General features: G+C 56.8%; 1 protein-coding gene across 2 annotated transcripts in view; it reads left to right on the forward strand.

Moving 5' to 3' along the window:
- TSPAN18 (tetraspanin 18) overlaps positions 1 to 23,600 on the forward strand; it is a 175,497-nt gene that overhangs the window by 130,245 nt on the left and 21,652 nt on the right. For both annotated transcript variants that reach the window (XM_069471270.1, XM_069471269.1), the window contains 2 exons: positions 20,841 to 20,922; positions 22,695 to 22,767. In XM_069471270.1, coding sequence (XP_069327371.1) covers positions 22,705 to 22,767 — 63 coding nt within the window. In that variant the 5' untranslated portion in view covers positions 20,841 to 20,922; positions 22,695 to 22,704. The remainder of the gene's footprint in view (positions 1 to 20,840; positions 20,923 to 22,694; positions 22,768 to 23,600) is intronic.

Below are 23,600 nucleotides of genomic sequence, written 5' to 3' on the forward strand. Positions count from 1 at the left end.
GAATGATGAGATGGGAACCAACTGGAGAACGAACTGCATGCCTGGGGCCCGGGTGGGGTCCATCTTTGTCCCTCAGCTCTGTGGTGGCAGTTCCTAGTCGGTGGCCTGCCGTGGAGGTGCCAGGAGAGGCTGGAGCTGGGTTCGACTGGCTTTTCCAGCCAAGTGGGGATCAGCATTAAACAGCAGTGCAGGACTCGTCCCCTGCTCCCACTGTAGCGACCTCTGCCCTGGGGCGGGGAAGCAGCTCCGTGCCAGGCGAGGGCCCCCGAACCGGCCCCTGGGCCCAGCCTATATTCTCTCCCATGGCCCCTCCCGGCCCAGGGCTGCCTAGAAAGCCAGACAGCCCCGCCACAGCCAGCCTCTCTGCTGCGCTGCCAAATACCAGACCACTTAACGGGCTTTCCAGAGGGCTGGTGTCCCCAAGCCTGCAATTAGGCAAGCTGGGAAGGGCTTAACTTGCTCTGGGCTGTGGGCATTTTGGTGGGATGGATAAACTTGGTCTGGATTAAGCTGGAGTGTAAAATAATATTTACCCTCACACGACACTCCCTGGCTAGAAGCACGTCTGGCCCTGGGGCTTCAGGAGGTAGAGACTGCCAAGGGATCTGCCACCTCCCTCCAGGGCCCCAGGAAATTTCACCTCCCCCCGCCCCCACCATCAGCCAGCGCACAGGGCCTGCTCTCACAAAATGGAATCGGAATCGGGGGAAGCCGTGAAGTTCAGCCGAGCGCTCGGCCCAGGCAATTTTCTCCTCAGATCCATGGAACTACCTTGGGACTCGACCTTCTTACCCCCAAATAGATCCAGACTCAGGTCCCAGCTCAGTCACGTTTAGCCCTTGACCTCAGGGCAGTGGCTTCACTTCCTGCGAGCCTCGATTTCTCACCTGTAAAATGGGAGTGGTAATTAATAGCTGGCTCAAAGCACGGCCATGCACATGAGCCACAATTTAAGTAAAGGGCCTAACCAGTGCTCTGGCTCCATAGTAGTCCTTAATAAATGGTAGGCTATGTTATAAAATTTCTGGTAAAATAAGGCTCAGATATGTGAAACAACTTGCGTGGAGTCACACAGCTACTCTCTGGCACAGCCGAGACTCAGAGCCAGGGCCACGCAGCCCTGTGGGGCCGGCCTGCAGCAGAGCAGCATGGGGCCAGGGCAGGAGCCAGCCTGGCCCACCTTGGCGGTGCCATTCAGACACAGCCTGGGACCCCAGAGAGCAAGGAAAGACCCCCGTGCTTCCTGTCCCCACTCCCCTTTGTGGGACAACAACTGGCCGTTCTCTTTTCCTCATCCTTTGCCCCGGGATCTGTGGCCCTAGAGGCCGGGAGACCACCCAGCTGATTCCTCAGGAGAACCAAGAGGTGGGTCGATGCTGTCTCCCACAGGGCAGGCGCTGACGCCAGGGAAGGGGGTGTCGTGTCGTGACTCAAGTAGGGTATGTGCCAACCTCCCCAGCCTGGACACTGTAAAAGGAACCCCCCCGGGATCTAGTGACTGTCACCACCCATCACCTTGCTGTGTGGCCTGGGGAGATCCCTGTCCCTCTCTAGGCCTTGTCTTCTTATCTCCAAAATGAGGGCATTGGAACTAAACAGAAGGGACCACTGCCTAGGCTGGTGAAATCAGGGAAGGCTTCATGGCAGAGGAGATGCCGAGCTGGGCCCTGGCGGGTGGGAAGGAGTTCTCCAGGCAGACAAAAGGAGGAAAGGTATTCCAGGCCCAGGTTGCAGCACCCACAGAGACCTGGCAGCCTCAGAGTGTAGGGTTTAAGTGGTCCTTTTGCAATGATTTGTTTTAATTACATGAATAATACATGTTCCTTGTAAAAAAATAGAAATCACCTGAGTATAAAGAATAAAATAAAAATCATCAACAGTCAGCTACTCTTTGGTACTGTTTCAGCTGTTTTTAACATGATTAAGAAAGTGGCTTTTAAGTTCCCTAATATACAAGAATCTCAGCTCCTGGGCAGACAGGAAAGAACAAAGAACTGTCTTCTTGGAAGCAGAGCCAGGCCCCAAGGCCTAGACAGACGGACAAGGTTTCCGGGGCTGGGGGCTGGGCAGATCCCACCGTGGGGGCCGTGGGGGCAGACGCAGTCTGGAGGCTGCAGCCAGACGCCGGTGAGGGATTCTCGCGGCCGGAGGGAGGGTCTTTGTGTGCATGAATGAGGCCTGGTGGGAAGGGCACACTCTGCTAGTCCCTGGGCCTGTCAACTGGCCAAAGGGGCCTCCCGGCCGCCAAACAGCTGAAATGTCCCGTAATGGCTTAACTGTGGTTTCCTAAGACATCTGGCTGGAGGCTGTGGCAGGACGGAGAGGGGGCCTGAGGATATCGTGAGGTCACCGCTGTGATCTTGCCAGCTCTTCAGCGCTGCCTTGAAAGTATGGTTCATCTACTGGACGTCGGGCTGGGGTGCGGGTGGGCAGGGCAGGGGTGGCCCAGGAAGGGTGGCCTGAGCCAGCAGCAGCGAGCTGACATCGGCACGGGGTGGTCTGTGCCTGGTCGTTTGAGGGGGGAGGCACAGGCCATGGCTGCTGAGGCCCCGGGGTCCACGGCCTGGGCCCCCGGCCCTGTCCCAGCAGCCCCCAGCGCTGGCGGGCTTCCCCAGAGGCCTCTGGGCTGAGCATGGGCGTCGGGCTCCCCGTGCCTGGGGCTGGGGGTGGACGCAGGGAACAGCGCAGGTCCTAGTGACCACCTGAACCCTCATCACCCTGGACATGAAAATAGGATGGGCCGTTCCATTTCCCTCGCAGCCCTGCGAAGTCTGTTCACAGTAATTATGAAGTTAGGGAATTCCCAGGCTGTCTAATTAGTGTGAACGGGCTGGGCAGCTGGGCACGGGGAGAGAGATGTCTTTGTTTGCACTCTCCAGATTAGACCACGCCGCTCTCCCTTTAGGTGTGACACAGCTGGGCTCTCTCCTCCCCTCCCCGCTGCTCCTGGTCCCGTACCTGCGCCGTGGACACGCACACGGTCGCATATGCCCGCTGACCATCTCGTCCCCTGTGTGCCCACATGCACACACGTGCGCACACGGGCGCACACGGCGGCCCGACAGACGTCAAGTCTTTCCGTCCTGAATGAAGACCTTGCTTGGCAGAGCGCGCACCGAAACCCAAGCAGCATTTCGGCCACGCTCCCAGCCCCCTAGCAATCCCCTTAGAGGCCCCTCCCCCATGATGCAGTCCCCCCCCCCGTGCGCCCCCCTCCCCACGTTAGACTGTATTGACAAACCATTACGTGTTCCAATTAGAGCAGCAGAGGACCGGCTGGCTGGGCAGCGTAATGACGCCCTCCACCTCTGCTAACAAGCCGAGGTGCGTTGCCCCAGGAGGGAATGAGCACGGCCCGGCTCCCCTCTGGACCCCACAGGGATAATGAGATCCAGCGTCTCCACCCTGGCCGGAGGAAGGCTCCCTGCTCTCTGGGCCTGCGGCCATCCTGGGGAGGTTTCCTCTGGACCAAGCAGGAGGGAGGGGTGGCCAGGCAGGGAAACTGACACTTAGTATGCAGCACGGGCTGTTGAGCCTGTGCCAGGGACTTTTAGATAGGGTGGTGCCGTATAAACAGAGTGGCGGGTCCCACAGGGCCCTGGGTACTTCTCCCCAAACCAGGGGATACACAGTCTCAGGATCGGCCCTGTGCATCCTAATAGAACATCGATACTCCTCGAAGAGTTGGAAGACTACACCTTATTTTCATATTAAAACAACTGTGGGTATATTTTGAAGTAAAATGCAAAAAAAAATTGCATGAATATGTGAGATAAAACAGGAGATTTACAGGCAATTGTGTTCTCTCGCTCTCTTCTCTCTGGGTTCGGTCCCCAGATTGCCAAAAATGTGGCAGTGTCCTGGTTTCTTCCATTGCCATTGCAGGAACTGAGGAAGGAGAGTTTGTGAGGTTCTAAGTCATAGGATAATAGCTTAGCCACTTCCATGCTGTGTGATGTTGGGCAAGCCACTGTACTTCTCTGATCCTGTGATCCCTCAGCAGTGCAATGGAAATGGTAATAATACCTCCCCAGGGCCAGCTTCGCAGGCGTGCAACCTACGAAACTGCACAGGGCCCCAAGCTTCAAAGGGCCCCACACTTGGTTCAATGCTTTGCTATTGCGATCTTGAAATTCTTAACATTTGAACAAGGGACCCTGCATTTTTACTGGGCCTCACAAATTATGTAGCTGGTTCTGCACCTTCCAGTAGAGTTTTCATAAAGGTGAAATCAGAAATGTGTGAAAGAAGCCCACACAGAGATTCCTTCCTCCCTCCCTCCTTCCCCCCCTTTCTTTACCAAACATCCGTTGAGCACTGTGTCCTGGATGCTGCCATTCAGCAGTGAACCAGGCAAAGTCCCTGACTTTTTGTGTTCAAGAGAAGGGGAGAGAAGCTAAATAACAGGAAGTACACATTGTTGGAGAGGGGGAGACGGTGACTGCGAGAGGGATTCTTAGGGAGAGGGGGTCAGGGAAGGTCTCCCTTGAGAAATTTGATTCGAGACCTCAATGCAGTGAAGAAATAAAGCATGTGGGATATCTGGGGGAAGAGAGTCCCTGGCAGAGGAGCAGCAGGTGCAAAGGCCCTGAGGCAGGAGGGGGCTTACCATGGGGGAGCTGGCTGGAGCTAGACAGTGTGGGGTGAGGAGGAGGAGAGAGGTCAGAGATGAGCTCAGCAAGGGCGGGGCCAGATCATGGAGGGCCTTGTAAGCTATGGTGAGGCCCCGGCGAGGGGAAGTAAATGGCGGGGTCAGGGGTGGAGGACTCCTTCAGCCAGAGCTGGATGTCTGTGGCCTCCCATGGTTAGTGCCTGGAGGCCAGCTGGCAGGGAGGAGGGGCTGCCTGCCTGTCTGGAAGCCTGGCCTGTTGTCCGGTCCCGGGGCCTCTGTGACTACCTCTCAGACAAGCTGTGCAATCAGAAGGTCGACCCAAAAGGCTCCTGTGCCAGAGGAGCCCCCAGGACAGCCTTGGCCCCTGCCTCCAGACGGGCTCCAAGATCGCAGCACAAGTGCCGGGAAGTGGGACAGCCGGGCAGCCTCGGGCTCCGGGGCCTGTCCGCAGGGCTGGCAGCTGTCTTGCGCGGGTTCTGTGCTTGTGGACAGAGAGAGATCCCCACGCCCAGCCAGCTCCTCTGAAGTTGTGCACTTCTGGGGAAGAGGTGTCACCTCCCTGGGCGCCCACGTCCTCATCTATAAAACGAGGAGAAGTGGGATATTACGAGGATTAAATGAGAATGCAGGCAGAGCACATAGGTCTCCTCACACCTGGGAAGTATTCAGTGTGAGCCCTTGCGCGCGGTGCAGAGGCCTGGCCTTAGTGTCCCCTCTGAGCCACAGGACCTGGTCACAGCTCGCCTGGGAAGTAAGCTGCGGTGAGATGAGTCAAGGCTAAGCCAGCCCAGATTAACGCTGAAGACCTTCAGAACACGCTGCGTGACCACAGGGCCTCAGCGCTGTCATCGTGCAAATGCAGTGGCTGGACTCAAGGACCTCTGCGTCCCCTCCACCCCTGATGTTCCGTATGATGGGAAAGTGATTGATTCCTCCGGGAGAGCCACCCGCCGGGGCAACACTCGGGGTTGCTCCACTCTGGGTGGGGGTCGCAGACTGCAGGTGGGGGCGGCATAGCCCCTCGTGGTCCCTCTGAGAAAGGGAACTGGCCTGCAGGCTGGAGGTGCTGGCTGTCAGTCGTCCTGCCGCAGGCTTGGGGCTCCTGCTGTCCCAGCTAAAAGAGGGACAGTGCCGGGCAGTTGTTACAAGCCCAGACTCCGGAGCCTGACTGCTTGCGTTCAAATCTCAGCTCTCTTACTTTCTAGCTGTGTGATCTTGGGAAAGTGACTTAACCTCTCTGAGCCTCAGTTTTCACAGCTGAGAAATGGGGTAATCAATAGCACTACCACGCAGGGTTATGGCAGTCAGTGGGAGCTGTGTCTGGCAGGTGCAGCTCTGAAGTGCCAACTGCTTTTGTCATTGGTTATTCTCCTGGAACTAGGGCCCCAGCCAGATCCTGCCCTGGCGAGCTGGTTCCACAGCTGAAGGGGAGGGAGGCTTCTTCCCAGGCCCCAGCCACCCTCTGAACCTCTGCCACTGCCCCCGGACAGCAGTCCCCTCCGGAAGCAGCTGGGTAGCTGTCAGCTCATGACGAGGACAGAGCATCCCGGGAAAGGATTTCTTAGAGCATCACTGATGAAGCTGAGCGAAGGATCCCAAAATCCATATGTCAGAGGGAAGCATGACCTCAAAACACTCTTCACCCTATTTTCCTACCTGTGAACTGGGGATATTAATGCCTCGAAAGGTTGTGGGAGGCTTCGATGCACCGTCTGTGAGAATACATCTCTGCGACCTGGAACCAGCAGTGGGAGCCGCAGTGCGGGCCAGGCCCTGCTCAGACGCTCCGCGCCCGCACTCCTTCATCCTGCCTGCCGGGGGGTGGGCCTTAGATTCAGACGGGGGCCCGCTGCTCTGAAGCCTGCCCTGAGTCAGGTTTTAGGCATTCCAGTAACAGGACCCAGGCTCCCTTCAGGTTTATCTCTTATCAGAACATTGACCTTGCAAAGAATCTGCTTCCCATAGAATCTCTTCTCTAATAACATTTGCTAATCACAATTACACCCCAGAAGAGGCAACTGGTGAAATAATGACTTCAGGCAAAACTGAGAATCATCTTCCTGACTCCCACTGAGCTACGGTGTATCCCGATTCTTAGGTTCTCGACCCGACACAGCTCTGCACTAGTGGTTGGGGCCTCTCGGGGTCTGGAGTCACCTACCTGAGGGCTCAGATGTGCAGTGACTTGCCCAGGGTCACACAGCACCTAGGGGTGGGGTCAGATTGGACCCGGGACAGCCTGGTTCTAAAGCCTCCCCCCACCTCCTTACCCCCACGGAAGCGCAGCGTCCATGTGGTCCCTGGGAAACCCTGCCCCTGCCTCTGCCCCTCGGAACTTTCTGAATCTTCCTCTTCCTTAATTAAGGGCCAGCCAGGGGGAAATGAAACACCTACCCGTTCTTCCTTTTCCCGGCAAGGAGGCTCCCCCAGACCCCCAGCTCGCAGCAGGGCCCGCAGTCCTGAGGCTGCCTCGGGCAAGCGGGGCTTTGTGCAAGGGCTCACACGCAGAGCCTCTAAATTAAAGGCGGCCATCTCCCTCTGGGGGTCACGGTCCCAGGGCACGGCTGGGGATTTATGTCCAGGCCCCCGTGTGAGGTGTGCTTGCAGAGACTGTGTTCCAGCTGGTGTTAGCAGGTAGCCAGGAAACGGTCCGCGCGCGCGTGTGTGTGTGTGTGTGTGTGTGTGTTCAGAGAAGGGGCAGAGAGAGCAGACAGAGACAGAGAGACAAGATGGAAAGGGACAGAGGGAGACCCTGGCATGCAGGGCCCAAGGCTGAGAGCACAGGTCTTGGCCAGGCCGCAGAGCTCGCTGGCTGGCTGTGAAACTTACACTTGAACCCAGATCCCTGGGCCCACGGGCAGTGCCTTCTGTCCTTACATCCTCAGGAACCGCAGAAAAGGTACCAGTTTTTCCTGATTTGAGCCTGGCTTGAAGCCCCCTCTCAGAGCCCTGCTTTCAGCACCCCAAACCCGGCCACGTGGGGGACACTTTCTGGGGGATGGGCACCGTTGCTCTCTGTGTTTAGCAGAGCAGCGTGACTGTGACCTTCCCAGCCGAGCTCAGACTCGCCCCGCACCACGTGGCAGGAACAACAGCCCCCCAGACCCGGTGCTCTGATGGGGCAAGATTCACCTTCCCTCTGCTCCCAGGAGTCCTTGCTTCATCTGGGCTTTCTTAAAACCCGGCCCCTTTATGTCACTGATGGTGCTTAGCTCTGTAGGCCACAGATTGGGCTGTGTTTACATTTTTAAATGATGAGGTTGGCTCATCAAATATGCAGACCACCATTTTCATTTCTAAAAGGACAATACCTGAATCCTTTCCTCTGAGAAATGCAGCCAGTGGCGCCTGGATGTTTCTGCAGCGTTGGCACAGGGAGCCGTGAAACCATGGTGCAGTGGCCCACGGCGGAGCACAGAAGGTGTGGCTTCTGCATGAGTAATCAGCAGCTCGCGCTTCTACAGAGCCTTCCCGTGTCTCATGCGGTGTGGCCTCACTCAACATTCTCAGTGACCTGTGAGGGCCCAGGGCACAGTGAAGCTCAGACAGGCCAGTGCCACATGGTGGGGAGACCATTCCACCCGGTCACTCTGACGCCCTTGGCCACTCTGCACGATGCCCGCCAGAGAAGCCTGGGAAGGGCTCCGTTAGCAGAGAACAAGGACTAGAGAGGTGGGGAACCTGCGGCCTTGGGGCCCCATGTGGCCTTCTGGATCCTTGAATGTGGCCTTTTGACTGAATCCAAATTTTACAGAACAAATAATTTTATCAAAAGTGGTGCAATAGAGAAAAATGAAGCTTTTCTTGCCTCCTTTGGTGCTTCTACAAGAACAATCTTGAAATCAGAAGGCCGCAGGTTCCCCACCCTGTCCCCCCTACAATGCTCTTTCCAGTGGGTTTCCTAGTTCTGGAGAGCTCCATGGTTTTTCCTACCAGCTTTGGGACATCTTGGACACCCTTTGAGCCCAGATGCTGGAAGGAGACTGCCTGGGCTCTGATGCCAGCTTCATAGCTGTGTGACTCTGGGCAAGTTACTTCACCACTCTGCACCTCAGTCTCCTTATCTGTAAAATGGGCATAATAACTGCCCGCTTCATAGGTTGCTATGAAAATTAAATGAGTTAACTGGTGCAAAGTGTTTAGATTGTGCCTGGCCCTCAGTAAGCACTCTGTAAGTGTTAACTCTTCCTGTCATCATGGCCGGTATCGCCATGTCTCCCTTCCCCAGGGCTGCAGAGCAGATGACTGGCTCATTCCTGCAAGGCTTCAGCCCCAGATCTGCCCACGCTGCCCTGCAGCCTGCCTGCCCCTTCTCATTGCTATTGGGCCTCAGCAGAGCAGGGAAGAGACCTTCCAGGGCACAGCAGGCTAATCAAAGCGCACATCCTTGGCTTGTAACGTGCTCTGGATGGGTCATTTGTCATCCGTTGTGGCCTCAGAGGGGGCCAAGGCCCACAGCAGGCAGGGTGACCAGGCTGCCCAGACAGACGTCAGCACAACCGCTCCGTGTGCGCGACTTGGCCCTCCTTGCCTGGCCCTCCTGCAGCGCGTGTGTGGCGAAGCCCTGTTCCCCAGAGTTCTCTGCTAGAGCCGAGGTCCGCAGGGGGCCTCTTGCTGGGCTCGAACAGGGCAGCAGGGGCACCCTGGGACTCGGTGGGTGACCAGCTCTGGAGCTCTAGTTCCGCTGGTGCCTTCAGCCTGTTTTGTTGGAAAGACCCTCCCTGTGCCGTCGGGACCCTCCCAATCCCCACTCGGGCTGTCCGCTGGCCAGGCCTCGCCAGGTCCCGGGAACCGCGGCCGGAGCTCCCTCCTGCCGCAGTGTCGGTTCGCCCCGACTGGCCCGGTGTTTCCTGATTGCTAAGAGCATCGCCACGACCCACCAGGGCCTCACTTGACCCTCAGGACAGCGCTGGGTGGTGGGTGTTCCAGATGAAGCCACCGAGGCTCAGAGAGGTGCTGAGAGTCACTGGGAGCCGCACAGGCCTGAACACGGGGCTTGCACCCAGCTCTCGCGACATGCAGCCGGTCCCTGTCCTCTCCCCCGTACTCTGCCCTGCACGAGGGGGGAAACGCATTCACTTCGAGTCTAGTCTTCTGTGTTAGCCCAAGGTGAGTCCATAAAAGTTCCTTAAATCCAGGGAGCCACAAACTGCAACCTGGGGGCCACATCCTGCCCGGTCTTTTTGTAAGTCAAGTTGAATGGGCCTGGGTCACACCCATGCTCATCTGTGCCCTCCGGCTGCTTTCCCACCTCCCGGCAGGCCTGAGCAGTGGTCCCAGGTACAGCGTGGCCTCGAATCCTAACCTACTTCCTGGCTGGCCCTTTGTGGAAAAAGTTGCCAACACTGTTCTGGATGAGTGTTTGGCACATCCTCTCTTGTCCCTGTCACGCTGATGTCCCTTCCCTAAGCTCTTTCCATCCTGTCTGGCACCAGCCCACGGCACGCACAAGGTGGGGCTCTCTGTCCCCATTCTACAGATGGAGAAACCAAGACCTGGAGGGGAAGAAGGTGGCGGCGATTGTTACTATTATTATTGTTGTTATTTTTATTTTGCCAAAAGGAAGTATAAACGCTCTCCTGGAGCTCTGTGAGACTGACTGACTGCTCACCCCTGAGGCTTCCCGCAGGATGGCCAGCGGCCTGAACCCGTGACTCTCTGGTGGAACAGTGACCGGTGTCTGTGGAGGGACGCGGCGTCTCCCAGCTCCCGTGTTTGCGCCCCACGCCTGTCCCCTCCAAGCCCAGCCCGCTCCCTACCCCCACCCCGACACGCGTCTTTCTTAAAGACTCCAAGGAGCAGCTGGGATGTTTTTTATGAGGAGGAAAGAAAACAGGACTCTGTGACTCCCTCCTGTCCGTCTACACGGGCCCAGGCCCCAGACTGTCTCTTTGATTCATTTCCTCGCGGGCTTTTCCTCAGCGACACAGGGCACTTCTGTCACGGTGTCTCTGTTGCCCGCTTGTCTGCCCTCCATAATTTGAGCTCCAAATACCTGTAGTCATTCCTCTTATGGGAAGGGGTTGTGGCCTCCCCTAATTCGGGCCAGGTGACTAGAATCAATTGCAGTTGCCCTGAGAAGACCTCTGTCTCCAGTATTTATTACCAAGCAAATGTAAGAGGAATGGGGCCGCGTGCCCGGTGGGGTGAGGCCCGGGGCTGGGCTTGATTTCTGCTCTGGTGACAGTTCCTGGGCCTTGGGGGCAGGGGGACGCCAGCCGTGCAGCTCAAGGACGCTGTGAGAAGGAAGGGAGGCCATCAGCACAGGAGACACGCTGTCTCTGGGGACAGGAGACACCTGTGCCTCTGGGTGGGGGCTTCCGGGCAGCCCAGGCCCTTGGGTGCTGAGGGGCCTGGCCTCCGCGCCACACCCGGGCTTTATTCAGCCAGCAGGAGACTCGAGCCAGGGCCGGGGAGGTCACTTTGCTGAACACAGGCTGAGAGCCGTGGAAACCCACTGCAGAGAGGCGCAGATGGTAAAATTGATGGGACGTTGCAGCCGCCTGGGATAGATGTAGGAGCTGTGGAATCTGCAGCGAAATCGAAGGCACAATGTTTGGGTGGAAGCAAACCCAGCTCCAACGTAGCTGTGCCACCTCAGGCAAGCTGCTTAACTTCTCTGGGCCCCCTCCCCGTAAGAGAGAATCACCTCTGCGCTGCTTGCCTCGCGGGCTGATTGCGAGGGTCAAGCAAGAGCATAAAAATGGGGGCTCTGGCAGCTGTAAGGAGGAGTATTGCTGAAGAGTTGTGTCGTGGTTAGTGTAAAGCAGGAGGGAATTTGGTTGGATGCCAGGAAGAACTTCCCCACTTAAAGAGGAGACGTGGGAATGAAGTTGTGGGGCTTGCTCTGCTTCCCGAAGATCTCCAAGAATGAGATCAGTTTGACGATTTAGGAACAGTCTTGATGTTGGCAGAGGCATTGGCAAATTGGCTTTGGGTGTCTTTCTCATGACACTGTAGTTAATTAGGTCATTCAGGCAGGAAAGTGACGAGCGGCCATATCTGTGAGAGTGTGTGTGTGTGTGTGTGTGCGCACCTGTATGTACCCGTGTGTATGTGCACCCAGGTGTCTGGCTGTATCTGTCTGCATGCCTGTGTCTGTGCATGTGTGTTGCTGGTGGTGTATGTCTGTGTCTGTATGTTTGCCTGCATGCATGTGTCTGTGTGCATGTCTGTGTGGCTGTGTCTCCGTGGTGTCTGTGTCAGTATCTGTATGTTACTGTGTCTGTGTGCTGGGTCTGTGTGCTGTCTGTGTGGGTTTGTGTACATGTGTCCCCGTGTGTAGAGCAAGATGCTGAAGCCAAACTCAGGCTGACTCATCTTTATTACCACGTTGTTGGAAGCACTTCCTCTTGCTGTACTAACCAACTTGGGAAGGCTTGGACAAAGTCAGTGCCAGGGTGCAAGAAGATTTTAAATTTGATTTTTGTTTATCTTTTGTTATCCAACTTTTCCAAATGTGGGCTAAGAAGAGCTAGAGGAAGAAGAACCCCAGCTCTGGAGTCAACTGCTAAGGCCTGAATTGAGACTCCTCCAACCCCCCCCACCTGTGATCTTGGTTCTTACTTCTCCTCTCGAGGCCTCAGTTTCCACATCTGTAAAATGGGGGTGACAGTCCTACCACATAGGTTGTTGCAAGGGCCAAGGGAAGTAGAACAGGCATTGTCCTTAGCACAGGGCCTGGCCTGTAGAAGGGGCTTCATACGTGCTAGCTGTCCGTGTTTCTGGCCCTGGCTCCGATAGATGGAGTAGAAAGAGCTCTGCCTTTGGAGCCACCTGCCTTGGGCTCAAGTCTGCCACTCAGCAGCTGTGTGGCTCTGGGTGAGTCACTTCATCTCTGACCCCACTCTTCCCTGCTGTCAACTGGAAATAATAGCATGCCTGCCTCATGGGATTATAGTGGGGTTCAAGGAGATAATGTAAGAAGTTAGCACAGTGTCCACGGCGCGGCAGGCATTTAGAGGAATAAAGTAAGTTTCCTTTGTCCACCTGCAAAAGGGAAATTCCCCCTGGGACCACGTACCCCCGACCCCCTGCCATAGCCCTGGCTGTGGAATTCTGTGTCTCACCCACTACCTGGGTTCCAGGACGCCACCTGTCTTATCCTGTCTGACACTAAATACAGTGAAGGAAGCCCGGAGCTCTCTGCACCCTTTTCTGCTGGGGCGGGGGGCTGGGCTGGCGGCAGTACCCAGGGCTCTCCCCCCCCTCACACCAGCTCGGACTTGTGCCCTTTCTCTTCCAGTTCCCAGGCCCTCTTAATACCCGTGGAGCCATTAAATATTTAAATCTGAGCTGTGTAGTGGGCCAGGTTGCCACAGCAACAGCCCTGCATATTTTGGGATGGGTTACTTAGTCTTTCAAAGGGTCTCTGTGGAGCTCCAGGCCCTGGGGGCATGCAGTGTGGGAGGGGAGAGTCAGTGGGGAGGGAGAGAAGGCTGGGGGCTCCTTCCCCCTCCAAGGCTTGCAGAGGTGCAATCGGCCATGAGAAACAGCGGAGGACTGAGAGTCAGAGAGGGGCAGGGTTTGCCCACGTGCTTGGAGTCTGGACTCAAAGCCAGGACTCTGCTTGCCAGCTCATTCTCCTCACCCCTGCTTCTGCCGCGAGGGCGTGTTGTCTAAAGTAGCCCCTAGCAGGCGCGTGCCTTCGGGGTCTGAGCCACCGTGGGAAGCGTACTCACTTCTCGGAGCCTCCTGCCAGGTGACTGGGGATAACTCACCCACTTTAGGTGGTGTGGAAAAGTGCTTAGCATGGGTCCTGGCACACATGAAGCAGGCGCAGTTGTTTTATTGATAAGATTATTATAATTACTGAATCCCTATGGGGGGCATTATCTAGTACCCCCTGTATGCCTTGAAGGGACTCAGAAGGGAGTGGGAGAAACAGCCTCAGCCACCAAAAGGCCTATAATCTGGTGGAGAAGGTCGGACAGCGGCGGGTCCAGAGTCTACCTTTCCCAGGGCCTGGCTTTGCTTGGGCTGCATTTTGAGGCCACCCAGCATGTGGCAGGGTGTGCCCAGGCTGGGAGCCTGGACGATGCTGTCCAGCCCTGACTGTGCTGTGAGCCATTGGGCAAGTCCCTGCCCTGCTGGTCTCCATGGCTACAGAATGTGGATGACCTCCAGTGCTGCGGTCCCCAAACCCCAGGCTGCGAACCTGTACCCATCCGTGGCCTGTTAGGAGGAACAGGGCTGCACGGCAGGAGGTGAGCGGTGGGTGAGCCAGCAAAGCTTTGTCCACGTCTACAGCCGCTCCCTACCGCTGGCATCACCACCTGCGCTCCGCCTCCTGGGAGATCAGTGGCGGCATTAGATTCTCATAGGAGCGCAAACCCCTCTGGAAACTGCTCATGCGAGGGATCTGGGTTGCGGCTCCTTATGAGAATCTGATGCCCGATGATCGGAGGTGGAGCTGAGGCGGTGATGCTAGCGCTGGGGAGTGGCTGCAAATGCAGATTATCATTAGCAGAGAGGTCTGACTGCAGGATAAATGTAATGTGCATGAATCATCCTGAAACCATCCCTCCCCCGCCCCCGTCCGTGGAAAAATTGTCTTCTATGAAACAACAGATTCTTGGAATGATGATAGTTATCAGATCCATGGCTAGATCTTGAATTTCATGTGATAAGAAAGAAAGATTTGTATTGCCCCATTACAAATTTGTTTCTTAAAAAATATTTCCAGGCCAGGTGGAGTGGCTCGTGCCTGTAATCCTAGCACTTTGGGAGGTTGAGGTGGGAGGATCGCTTGAGGCCAGGAGTTCCATGAATCATAGCAACATAGCAAGACCCTGTCTCTACAAAACATTTAAAAATTAGCTGGCTGTGGTGGTGCACACCTGTTGCCCCAGCTACTGGGGAGGCTGAGGCAGGAGGATTGCTTGAGCCCAGGAGTTTGAGGTTGCTGTGAGCTAGGCTGATGCCACGGCACTCTGGTCCAGGCAACAGAGTGAAACCCTGTCTCAAAAAAAAAAAAAAAAAAAAAAATTTTTTTTTTGATAACTGTATTTCAGCATAATTGGTTTCCTTTTTAATCCTACGTATTTTATGCATTTAAATGGGGTCTAGAGGCCTCACTAGGCTGCTAAAAGGGTGGGGAAAAGGTGAGAAACCCCTGCAAGGGGCTAAGCCCTGGGCTCTGGAGTCAGGCCAGGCAGCTCTTGCAGCCTGTGGCTGAGTGACCTGAGGCTGGTTGCCCACCGTCTCTGAGCCCAGTTCAATCACATGTCCCAGGATTGCTGTGAGGATCTGCATCCCCTCAATTCAGGGCCGGGTATACAGTAAGAGCTGACCAAACACAGGCTCTGCTTAGCGCGAAGTTTCACAAGACCTCCAGGGAGGCAGCCCGGAGGCTGAGAAGCAAGACTCGGTCCAGGTGAAGCAGCAGGTGCTGCCGGAAGCTCCTGCCTGTGCAGGGCTGGGCGGGGACACAATGAGGCTTGATGAAGTGGCTGTGGCTGTGAGCACGTGTGTGTGTGTGTGTGTGTGTGTGTAGGGGTTCTGTGGAGTTGGGGACACAATGACACTTTGGGGCAGCCAGAGCAGGGCCATCATCAGAGGAGCTTCAGAGGCTGCTGTTGGCTGATCCTCCAGACCAGCCCCTAGACCCAAGGCCTGTGGGTCGCCCTTCCTGTCTGTCTGGCCAGTGGGGTTCGTGCAAAGGCCAAGAAAGCTCACTAAGTGGGGAATGAATGAAGGAGTGGAGGTAGGCAGGAGCAAATGAATGAAATGTGTTATGGTGTGAATTTCCACAAGAATAATGGGTGGGAGGTGACCCGGGAGGCCACCGAGCACACGCTCTCTGAAGCCCATGGAAGCAGCCAACCTGCCCCTTCTGCCCTCGGCCCCTCCCCCAGGGCCGTGGGGGGCTGTGAGGCTGTCTGCTTCCCCCCAGCAGGCTCAGTCGCCTTCCTTCCCATCCGAGGCTGCCCACGCCATCTCCCAGAACCGGGGTTTCCCTGCCACACCCGCCCGCCCTGGCTCCCGGGGCTTCCTCGTTGCTGGAATCTCTGCTCGTTTCCTCCTGGCGTCTGCCCTTGCCCAGATCACGGGCTTGGCTGTCGGGCCCGTTTCCTAGAGAGCTCAGCTGGGCACAAAGCACAGGGCGTGGGGGGCATCCTGAGCACAGGGGGTCCTCACTCTGCCCTCCCTCCCTCTTTCCCGGGCCCTTGAGCTCAGCCTCTCGTCCTGCTCCGGCTACACCCGACTATTGGACCCACACTGGACTTGGACTCTAGAGCTCTGAGGCCAGATCCTCTTCCTGATACACAGAGTGACCTCCGCGCTTCTGTGTTCCTGTCCAAGTTCAAATCTTGAAACCACTCGGGTTGCCCAGGTCGCCTTGCCCTCTGACAGAGTAACAAAGTCTCTGCAAGAGAATGCAGAGCCTTGTGCCCAGGGGCCTTTGCCAGCGGGTCATCTCGGTGCAATGTCTGGTGCCTAAGATAGGAGGATGGACCGACCGACCAGCGCCTGGGACTGGCACCTTCTGTGGCTTAAGTCCAGTCCATGGGGGATTGTGCGGGGGTCACTCTGGGGGTAGGTGGGCTCAAAGTCCCCGGAGCCACACCGCTTTGAGGACAGCCAGGCAGAAGAGCAAGGAGCCCTGTTTTGTCCCAGCAGGTCCTTCAACCTACTGTGTGACTTTGGGCCATCGAGCCTCAGTTTCCTCCTCTGGAAAACTGGAAGGGCGACCTTGCCGCAATGTGGTTGGGAGGATCCGATGAGGTCATGCGTGTAAAGTGCTTCCAGAAATCAACGTAAATGAAGATGTCAGTCCTGGGAGGCTGCCTCAGTGGGTGGGAAGAGCAGCGGGCTTCAGATCAGGGACTCCTGGTTCTGGCCATGCTGTGTGACTTTGGGCAAGAGCTTGTCCCTCTCTGGGCCTCAGCACCCCCAGAGTGAAATGAGGAGTTGGAGACAGCCCTCGCTAAGGCGCTTCCTTCTTTGAAGATTCTCTGATGGAAACGGCCCCATGGGAGTTTCAGGGACAGGCAGGGACAGAGTGCCCAGCCTGGCCCATCAAACTGCAGAGGGGACCTGCCCAGACGCTGCAGATGCTCTGTGACCCTGTGACATCCCCAGCTCAGTGAGCGTGGGGGCCGGGGAGGCTGTCACTTAGGATTCTTGCTCGTGGTTAACCCCCGAGGCACCTGCTCCTCAGGAGCCTAATGAGGTTTATCCCCCACTCCGCTGTGACCGTGCCCCCAGGTTGCTGCCATCACCAGCAACGCCAGGATGTCAGCCAATTGCTTGTTTATGAGACCGTCTATCTTGGGATGAGGCCCAGCGGGCAGTGAGCAAATAAGTCCTCCCGCTCAGCCTTGCACCTGGTGGCAAGAGTCCTTGTTACTCCTGCAAGCCTCGGCCCACGTCCGATGCGGGAAAGATGTGGGCTCGGGTCCCTGCAAACCTGGCTGTGGATTCCAGCTCCAGCCCTTCCCAGCCCTGGGCCTTTCTAGCCCCTTGGAGCCGTGGTTTCCTCATCTGTAAAAGGCAATGATGATGATATCATCTACTTTGCAGAGCTTTGTGGAGGATCAAGTGAGATCATTATAAGTGAACACCCATAACACAGTGCCTGGCGTTATCATCGCAGCTCAGTAAATGCTGGCCCTGTCCCTGTCCTCCCCTCACAGCCTCCCCAGGCTAGCCGGCCCCCAGCCCCACCCGGCAGTCAGGGCTTCGCTTCTGTGTCCTGCCCGGCAAGCCCAGGACACAGGTTGGTGTGGTTGTTAACCTCCTCTGTAAGCACTGACGGGGTCCGTGAGCCTCTCTAGGCTGCGGTCCTTGAGGGAAGGCAGCTGTTGGTCCCTGCGCCTTGGACCAAGCCGAGGGCTGGCACTGGAGGTGCCCGGGAGAGGAAGGAACTGGCAGTGCAGCCAGCAAGCGCTTGCACATCATCGGCTTCCATCCTGCTCGCACTGGCCTGGAGTTAGATCCGCAAGTCCGCATCTCCCGGATGCGGGGCCGGGCTCAGGGCTTGCAGGTTCCCTGCTGGCAGAAGCCCAAGTTGCACTGAACGCAGGGGACCCCCGAGGCTCTGCCCTGGACCGCAGCGCCCTCGCCTGGCCGGGGCGCACAAGCCCGATCTCGGCTCTGCACGAGCCCAGAGCTGTATGGGCTGCCCCGCTGGGGGCTGCTCCATCGCTCTGCCCGCCTGCCTCCTTTCCCCTCCTCTCGAGAGCATGCCCAGGGGCTGGGGCAGTGGGAGTCGAAGGAGTGATTTATGAACTGAGCTGTTCCTCTTAATCAGAGAGCCCCTCCTGGGCCCCACTCCCTGCAGATGGGGCCCAGCCGCCATCTGGGCCAGAGGAGGGGCGAGATGAATAAAGCTGTCTGGCCGGCGGGGCCTGCTGAGGAGAGCCCCCAGGCACCGCGTGACCTCGGCCTCCTTTCGGCCCCTCTCTGGGCCTCGGGGCTCCCATCTGTCGGGGATGGCAGGGCTGGGTCACCCCCCAGAGTCCTCCAGCTGGCTCAGGGGAGGATTCTAGCCAGCTCCCGGGAGCCCGTGCCTGGTTGCCTGATTCTGGGCAGAGCAGCACTGGGTTGGAGACTCTGGGGACCGAGGCATGGCGCTGCCTCTCTCTGGTGCCACAGCCCGTGGGCAGGTGTCGTGTCAGGAGCTCTGGCTTGGGGTCCCGCTGACTTGCGGCTTAATCATAGCCATGTCTTGCTAAGCAGGTGAATGAATTCAGGCCACTTATGTCTGAGCCTCAGTTTCCTTATCTGTAAAATGGGATTATAACAGTGCCCACATCCTAGGTAAGGCTTAAATAAGAGGTTGCAGGAGAAATGCATAGGGAGTCTGGCACATAGTAAATGCTCAGTCCTGTTGGTTATAATTAGGTTCAGTTATCACAAAATTGTAACAATTAATCTGAATTTGGAGCTGTTTGGGAGAAAGATGTTTGTATCTATGTTGACTGAGCCGTGTGTCCACAGTTCTTCCCTTCACCATCCTCCTTCATAACTGGCGACACCCACGTATTTCCAGTATATTGACGGTGCTGGTAACAGTCTGCCCATACACGTGTTGTTGTGAATCCTTGCAATGCCCTTTGGCTTTGGAATTGATCATCACAGTTTTCAGGGGAGAACCCAGCATCTTGGGAGGGTGGTGGCTTTCCCAGGGTCTGAAGAGAGCTGGTCAAGGCCCTGCAGAAGCAGCAGTGAGTGGTGGGTGTGAGCATGGCAGGCGTCCCCGGGTGTCCCCTTCCAGAACAAACAGGAGCCCGTCAACGGGATGGGGCACGTGGACAACGAGAAGAGGGAAAGCAGGTTTGTTCGGGGGGGTTGGGACTCCAGAGCAGGGTGAGCCCATTTCAGGCCAAGGTACAGCATCCAACGGGGTGGGAGCTACCCGGTGAGGAGGCAGTGCCTCCTCTTTGTGGCTGGGTTGTCCTCTGTGTCACCCCAGCCTCAGTGTCCAGAGGAAGATGAGCCGTGCCGTACTCAGGACGGCTGCCTGAGGGGCCGGGCAGGGAATGATGTGGGGACCAGGCCTGGGTGGGGGCAGGGGAGGGAGGGAGAGCGGTGGGAGGAAACCAGGGCCCCTCCCTGCTTCCCTGAGCCGGGCCGGGCAGGGGGTGCAGCCTCCGCACTGCACTGCCATTCCTGAGGCGCAGAGGCCCAGGCTCCGAGGAAGGAGTCTGAGCTGGCTTCGTCTTGCCCCATGGGCCATCCCTGGCTGCAGCCCCAGCCCAGAGCTCCCTGGACCTTGCTAGAAGCAGGGGCTCCTTCCCCGGCTGTCCACCCTGCTGGGAGTGTCCTACCCAGGAGCGGGCAGGACACGCAGCACCTGCCCTGCTCCCACCCCTCACCCCCCAGCACGGCTTTTGTGACTTCTTGCCTGGAGTTGTAGGAAAAGCTTGGAATCTCCGGAGGACTCGCGGTTTTGCCACTTCTCTAAGCTTCGGTTCCCTTCTGTAAAACCAGGCGCTAGCCCACCTAGCAGGGCTGTGGTGAGGATTCAGCGTGGTCACACAGAAGGACAAAGCACTTTCCATAAAAGCTACTTTTAATTCCGACCCCTGAGTCTGGACCCCAGCCCCATCACTTAGCAGCAGTGTGAGCTTGGGCAAGTCAATTCCCTCTCCAGGACTCAGTTTCCCCAATGTGAAATGGGGTGATGGTATGACATTTGCTTCTTTGGGTTGTTCTGAGCATTTAATGAGCTCATGCATGTACACACGGTCACTCAAGTGCATGTGGTACCCAAAGGTGGCACACACAGCCTGAGTGGATGAATAGATGGATGGGCACGTGAATGGATGAAGGGAAGGAGGGAGAGAGAAATGGATGGATGGAAGGAAGGATGGGTGGATGGAGGGAGGGTGGGGTGAGTGGATGGATGTAGTATGGATGTGTGGGTGGATAGATGGATGGGGGGATGGATAGGTGGGCCGATAGAGGGAGGGGTGGGTAAATAGAGAGGAATCTTTCACCCACCACCCCTTCACTGACCCCAGGCAGGCTTGTACTCCAATGGGAGGGAATCTGAGCAGGCCTGGAAATCTCCCCTTTATTCCCCTGGGAATGCCTACCACAGCCTAAGCTTCCCAGGCCTCAGATTTTTTCCTGGGACTATCCTCTAATCCAGTGTTTAAGCAAGATCCAGCTATGGAATTCCCCACAGGTGCAATGGAACAGGAGTCTCCATATGGGCTGTTTGACTTCTGAAATCAAACCCTTGTTCCCGCTGCTGGGAGCTGGCCCTCCGAAGGAACCTTCTGGCAAATCTTTATGCAAAGCCAAGGAACACTTTAGAGCATCAGATTCCTCTCTCCTGGGTTTCTGGGGAGGGGGTTGATGAACCGGGTCCTGCTGACACTCGCTCTGCTCGGGCAGTGCTGCGGACGCCCAGGTGCCGTCCAGGGCTGGGGGCCACCCGAGCCCACCATCTCCTCCCAGTTCCGCAGCCACATGCAGCCCTGTGAGCACAGACGAAGCCTGTGCCAGGAACCACAAGTCTCGGGAAGACGCGGCTCCCCAGGCAGCCCCGCGAAGGCACCTGAGCTGCCGCGTGGGCACAGGCCGGGCACCCGCGGCAGACCGCCCGGCCGGAGCGGCCCCAGGTGCTGAGAGCTTTTCATTAGTCCTAATGGGCCCGGATTAGCGCGACACTTGCCCCAAGTGCGCATCGGGAGGGCGGGTTTTCATAAATAGCTCCTTTGTTGTGGCGGCTCTTTATTGACTTCCGGTAGTAATTGAATATTTGCTCTTATAGGACAAGCTGGGCCAATAAAAGAAACCTGCACGAGCCCCTCTGACAGGAGACTCCGTCCTGCTGACGCCTGAAGAACTGCCAGGTGACAAATTGGCAACTGCCCCTCCTCTCTGCAATGCCCCAGCAGAGAGAGAGCCACCTCTGCCCTGTCACCGGACACTGCCGCCCTCCCCTCTGCTCCTTTCTCTGTCTGCCTGTCTGTCTGTCTCTTCCTGTGCCTCTTCTTGCTTTGTCTCTGTCTCCTTCGAGTCTTTCCCTCTCTTTCTAACTTGTCTTTGTTTCTCCGATTTGCAACATTCTAGCTCAAACCAAAATGGAGCCTGGGGGCTGGGGAGGGTCCTGTCATCACCAACTGGGGAGGGGTGGGACAGGCTAGGCAGGTGGGATGCTGACTTTGCTTGCCGGGGAGGGTGTTGGATTACAGTTTGGGGCAGGGAGGGGCCCGATTCGCCCAGGCACCGCAGGTGGGCTTTGGCTCTGCCTCCTACAAGCTGTGTGGCCTTGGGCGAAGCCCTTAACCCCTCTGGTACTTCACACACCTTGCTGGGCTGATGGAAGGCTTGGTGGCAGTCAGAGTACACACCTCACTGACCGTTGCAAGAATTAAGTGAGATACTATGTGCAAAGCACCTGGCAAAGTGCCTGGCTGCCCACAGTGGCTACTGTTATGATTATTTATTTTATTTTTAATTGACCGATAATTATTGTGTATGTTTATGGTGCACAATGTGATGTTTGACACACATTTTACTACTGTTAATATTACCAGCAATAAGCCTTACTGCAATCCTTTAAGGAAGACTTACCAACCTCATTTTGTAGATGAAGAAAACTGAGTCCAGCCGTGTCCCAGGGGACAAAGTAGAAACCGTAGAAAGTGATCAGACACCGTCTCCCCCACGTCGTCCACACCCCAACACATGCTCCCAGAGCCCTTTGCACCAAGCCCTGTCACTGAGGCTCAAACCAGCTAGTGGGGGCACCTGAAGAGGGCTCAGGCCTGGCTTGAGTTCTGGCCCTGCGAGAACTCGCACCTTACAAGCTGGGGACATTGGACGTGCTATTTCCATCTTCCCAGTTTCCTCACCTGTTCCGTGGATCTCTAATCCCTGCTACCATGGGTTTAGTTTTAGATGGGGAGATGGGGACAGGGAAGGTTCCCCAGGGAGGTGGCAGGGTGGAGGTAGTCAGGGCCTGGGGAGGTTGGCCCCAGGAGCAGGGGGGACCCCCAGATTGGTGTCTGCACCTTATTTTCCCTGCAATGCCCCTCCTCACGGCCACCAAGGAACAGCCCCAGTCTGTCCGGTGGCTGGAGGGCATGTGGGGTGGTGGGAAGCTTACCAGGCCTGGCTGCTGGTCCCGGCTCTGGGACCTTGGCAAGTCCCTCCAGGTTTTTCCAGGCCCTGAGCCTTAGCTTTTTCCTCCACCAAATGGAAGGCTCGCACCTGCCCCGGAGTAATGACATGAAACAGCACCACTGGGCGCTCACCACATGCCGGGCGTTGTGCTAAGCATGTTACTGAGTTATTTCAGTTAATCTACACAACACCGCTAGGAGGAAGATTGTTTTTAATCTCCATTTTAAAGTTGGGGAGAGCAAGACACAGAGAGGTGGAGTAATTTGCCCAAGGTCACACAGCGAATGAATAGTAGAGTCAGGGCTCAAACCCAGGCATGCCGGCTGCAGCATTCTCAGTCCTAGCTCCAGCCCCACGGGGCAAATCCCTGTCCCCAAGAGGCCATTATTACCTGCCATCCTCTTCCTCCACCAGCTGCAAGGGTTGGGCTGGTCACTGAGACCCCCGTGGGCGGGGTTCCCCGACGGGAGGACTGAGTTGGCCTTGCGTTTTGTAGGTGGAGCACCATGGAAGGCGACTGTCTGAGCTGCATGAAGTATCTGATGTTTGTTTTCAATTTCTTCATATTTGTAAGTATTCCTGGGTCCCCCAGGGTCTGCGGGGGATGAGGGGCAGGGCTGGCTGCTGCTCTGAAATAGTCACATGAGCCGAGTCCTAGGCAGGCGCAGGGGCCAGCGCTAGAGGCAGGTGGACCTGCCAGCCAGGTGCTCACGGAGGGGAGGCCCGCAGCAGTGCCCACCCCACTCCGAAGAGCCCCATCGGAGGAGACACATTGTACACAGCCCCTGGGGTGGTGGTTCAGCCCGTCTGGCCAGGGCAGGGGGAAGCCCAATCCCAGCCAGTCTGGGGATCTGAGCCCTGGTGGGGAGTCGGGGAGGAAGGAGTGAGGGTGATTAGAGGGCGACCAGAGGGAGCCCTCCCCAGCCTTATCCCCCGGAGCAGTCGACAGATGCCAGAGGTGGCGGGGCTGGGCCAGTGTAGCCCCCTGGTGTAACTAGAAACCCCTCTGGGACTGGAAGACCTGCATCCAAATCCCAGCTCTGTCTCTCACCAGCTGTGTGATTTGAAACACATTTCACCTCTCTGAACCTCAGTCTCTTCATCTGTTAATGACCTCCCTCAACAGGTTTTTTTGGAAATTTAAGCAAGATTAGTTTACAAAGTGCCTGGGATGTAGTCGGCACTTGATAGCTTAGCTCCTTCCGTCCACCCGATCAATCCTAGGTGTGAAGGAACATACCTAGGGCCGCCCACCTGCTGGCAGCCCACCGAAGGCTGTGCTCAGGCCAGTGGCCTCTCCAGGAGCAGAGCCACAGTCCCAGTTTCTTGTGCCCCCACGGGCCTTCCTGTCCCGGCCTCAACCTTTGATCTCAGTGCAGCCAAGGCCTGGATTAATAACCCT

The sequence above is a fragment of the Eulemur rufifrons genome, chromosome 6, assembly GCF_041146395.1.
Source record: "Eulemur rufifrons isolate Redbay chromosome 6, OSU_ERuf_1, whole genome shotgun sequence".
In the NCBI taxonomy this organism is placed as follows: Eukaryota; Metazoa; Chordata; class Mammalia; order Primates; family Lemuridae; genus Eulemur; species Eulemur rufifrons.